Consider the following 3,063-nt stretch of genomic DNA (forward strand, 5'->3'; position numbering starts at 1 on the left):
AGTATATAAAATTGTCCAAGAGCTTATTTTTTTATTCCTATGAAAAAAATCACATTTGAATTATATCATACAATAAAGAAAGTCTAAATTCAGACCAAGGATTATTGAAGCTTGGAGTATTTTTCAGTGTGTTTCTTGGAATATGGATGAGGTGCTGGAGAAGACAAGCAAGTTGATCTGTTATGCCCAACTTGTTTACATCGACTGCATTTGGTAGACTTGAATGGTACTGATGATTCAGTCGCAGGTATATGCCTCTTCCTTTGTCTTCTTCCTTGTAAAATCTCTACATCGGGAGGTTTTGTGATCTCAGATTGTACATTTTATGGTATTTTTCATGATTTTTGATCTCCCACGGTATTCACATGTCCTTCATATGTTTTCAATCATGTTTCCTTTGAATACCAATTTGAGCAGTAATCAGATTTCTGCAAATATCTCTTATTAATAGCAGCAATTGCATGTGGACAGGGCAATTCATCAAGTTGGAATTTCAGGCAGTCACAAGTTCTCTTCTTTAAGTCCACAATGAATTCAATTCCTTCACTATTTATTCTAAACAATATTGAGACAAGGTTGAACACCTAACAAGGAATAAAAAATTAAGACAAATTATATTAGTGTATTTTTGCTTCAAAAAGAAAAAGTATGAAATTTTTTAAATGTAAGCAGTGAATCACTGCAACAGATATAAAAAGCTGAAGTTAATAAATATACTCACAAACATTTTCCAAGCCAAGTCCATCTTCTTAGTCATCTCTTCTTCTGCCCATATTGATACTCTGTGAAAAGTTTCATTTGCCTTTTTTCTCCGTTCATAAAACCACTCTCCCAACTTTTCTTAGATGAAATCTAACATTCTTAAAATAGGCATTTCTCTCCCTTTTAGTAAAACGGAATTCATTGATTCTACCATGTTTGTTGTTAGCATATCATAACGTTGCTGTGGGAACCACGATCGAGCCCATCTCTCAGGAGGCTCTTCCATTATGTAATTGTATGTTTTCTTGTCAATACTTTTGAGTTGGGACATTAACTGATTAAAATCTTCACGTTTGTATGACCTTGCAGCGCTTTGAAAAAGATTTATTACCGTGGCCTTTGCATGTCTTTGCTTTAAATTTTTCTCAAAGTTATAGAGGCAGATACCATGGTGAGCTTCAGGAAAAACTTTTCTAATACTATTTGTGATCGATTGGTTTCTATCTGATAAGAAAAACAGTTCACGATGGACTTGAATTGCTTTTCTCATTTCCCCGAAGAACCAAATGTATGCCTCATTATTTTCTGAATCTGCTACACTAAAACATAGAGGAAAGATTTGATTGTTTTCATCCTTTGATACAGCAACAAATATAACACCACAATATTTTGACTTCAAAAAGTTGCATCTACTGCAATAATGGGTCTACATTAGGACCAACCAGCTACTGATGCCGCAGGAGCGAAGAACAAGTAAGTAAATCTGTACATTGAAACACAAAAAAAATAAATCATAAGGTGTGAAGTTTTTCAAATAGTAACATTTGAAACTTCAGGCTGATGGTTAGTATTGTTTTGCTTACCTATTCTGCGCATCTCTTTTTATGCTTGTGTATATTCCTAGGTTTTTGGCCACCATCTTGTGTAGGTATGAAGGAAGAATCTGGTAGTTCTCTTCAGGTGTTCCCCTTATGCAAGCAACAACTTTTTGAATAGCACGCCATGCCTTGTGATAACCAATGTCAATTCAAAATTTCTTTTTCATTTCATTTTCTACAAAGGTTGGTGTAACCTCTATCTTTTTGGCTCGAACATGTTCTATAATTTGTTCACTTATAAAATTTGATGTAGCATGCTTCTAATCTGATTTTCTTGCATCAACCGAGCATTCAAGGATGTTATGATATTTTATCACCCTGAACAGTGTGGAATATTTTATTCTGGTAGCACGTACATTCCAACCACATTTGTCCATGATGCATTTTAGCTCGTATCTCTTGGAACATGATCTAACAGCAGTGAATTCAACTTTTTGATTTATCTCCAAGCTGCAGAAAAATTTAGTCATGTTTTGTTTGTTCTCAAAGATTGATCCAATTCTTACTTCCTCAGGCAACGCATCGTGCCTAAGTAGTTTACATGGTGGAGATTCCTTCACCTTTCTCCTCACTCTTTTTCTTGATTTCTGAGAAGCACAAGAACTTTCAGCAATTTCTTCAATTCTATGTGATATTATCGGTGTAAGCTCCATGTTTACTTCATCTTCATTGTTGTTTATCATTGCAGAAGGTAAAAAAAAAGCTTTGTTGGATTGTGTGTTGGTTGTCAATTTGCATTATTAGTTGTCCTTCTTCTTCTTGGTCATCGACAAACTGGTATGAATTTATTGGAGTAAGGGGTAATTGTTGCAGCACTATGTATTCTGAAGCAGCTGTAACGTTAGAAGGTTGTTGCCCGTTGTCTACTTCCATTATTGGCACTCGTACTTCATGTTGATAGTCAGCAAAAGGTTCTGAATCTATCGCATATGCAAGAGATTGGTTGAATGATGCTGATTCTGAAGGTTTTATTTTTTCGATGACGAAATGGCAATTCTTGTAGGCTGAATCAGTTGTAAGCAAATGTATACACATACTGAGTTCTTCATCTGAAGTTACAAGTATTCCTTTGCTTGTATTTAGTTTGATATCAAACCATACTTTTAATGCATATCTGGTTGAATCAATATTTGCAACTTCACTAATTTTCTTCAGGAAAGTATTGAATGATATATCCTTATTAAGTAGAACAAGTTTTGTATCATGATCCAAGTATTTGAAATCAGGAGTCCAACTCCCATTGAAAGTTATAACAATGCAAATCGAACTCATCCTACAGATTCATGTTTAGTGGCAAGTATTAGGAAATTGAACAGAAGAATTTTTTAGGTTGTTTGTGCTGAAGTTTTTACAAATAAACTAAATCACTTAGGCATCTTCTGCTGAAGTTTTTTTGGAAAAAGATGTATGACATAATTAATGAATCCTGCAAAGAAAACTTCAACTTATAAGTGCTAAAGTTTTTAGAGATAAGCTTAATAAC

General features: G+C 34.2%; 1 protein-coding gene across 1 annotated transcript; it reads right to left on the reverse strand.

The window, feature by feature from the left end:
• Positions 1-386: 386 nt before the first annotated feature.
• Positions 387-2,233, reverse strand: LOC138873699 (uncharacterized). The gene is made up of 3 exons (XM_070152175.1): positions 1,937-2,233; positions 914-1,375; positions 387-584 (listed from the first exon to the last, which is right to left on the reverse strand). The coding sequence occupies exons 1-3, from the start codon at positions 2,231-2,233 to the stop codon at positions 387-389; spliced, it is 957 nt and encodes a 318-aa protein (XP_070008276.1).
• Positions 2,234-3,063: the final 830 nt, after the last annotated feature.

The sequence above is a fragment of the Nicotiana sylvestris genome, chromosome 7, assembly GCF_000393655.2.
Source record: "Nicotiana sylvestris chromosome 7, ASM39365v2, whole genome shotgun sequence".
NCBI lineage: Eukaryota > Viridiplantae > Streptophyta > Magnoliopsida > Solanales > Solanaceae > Nicotiana > Nicotiana sylvestris.

Bases quoted from the DNA above. Each gene is read 5' to 3' on its own strand.
- LOC138873699 (XM_070152175.1), bottom strand. From the start codon at position 2,233: ATGGAGCTTACACCGATAATATCACATAGAATTGAAGAAATTGCTGAA. The intron at 1,376-1,936 runs GTACGTGCTACC...AACTTTTTGAAG, and splicing joins TGGACAAATGTGGTTGGAAT to TCAAAATATTGTGGTGTTAT. The intron at 585-913 runs GTAGAATCAATG...ATTCCTTGTTAG, and splicing joins ATATGCTAACAACAAACATG to GTGTTCAACCTTGTCTCAAT.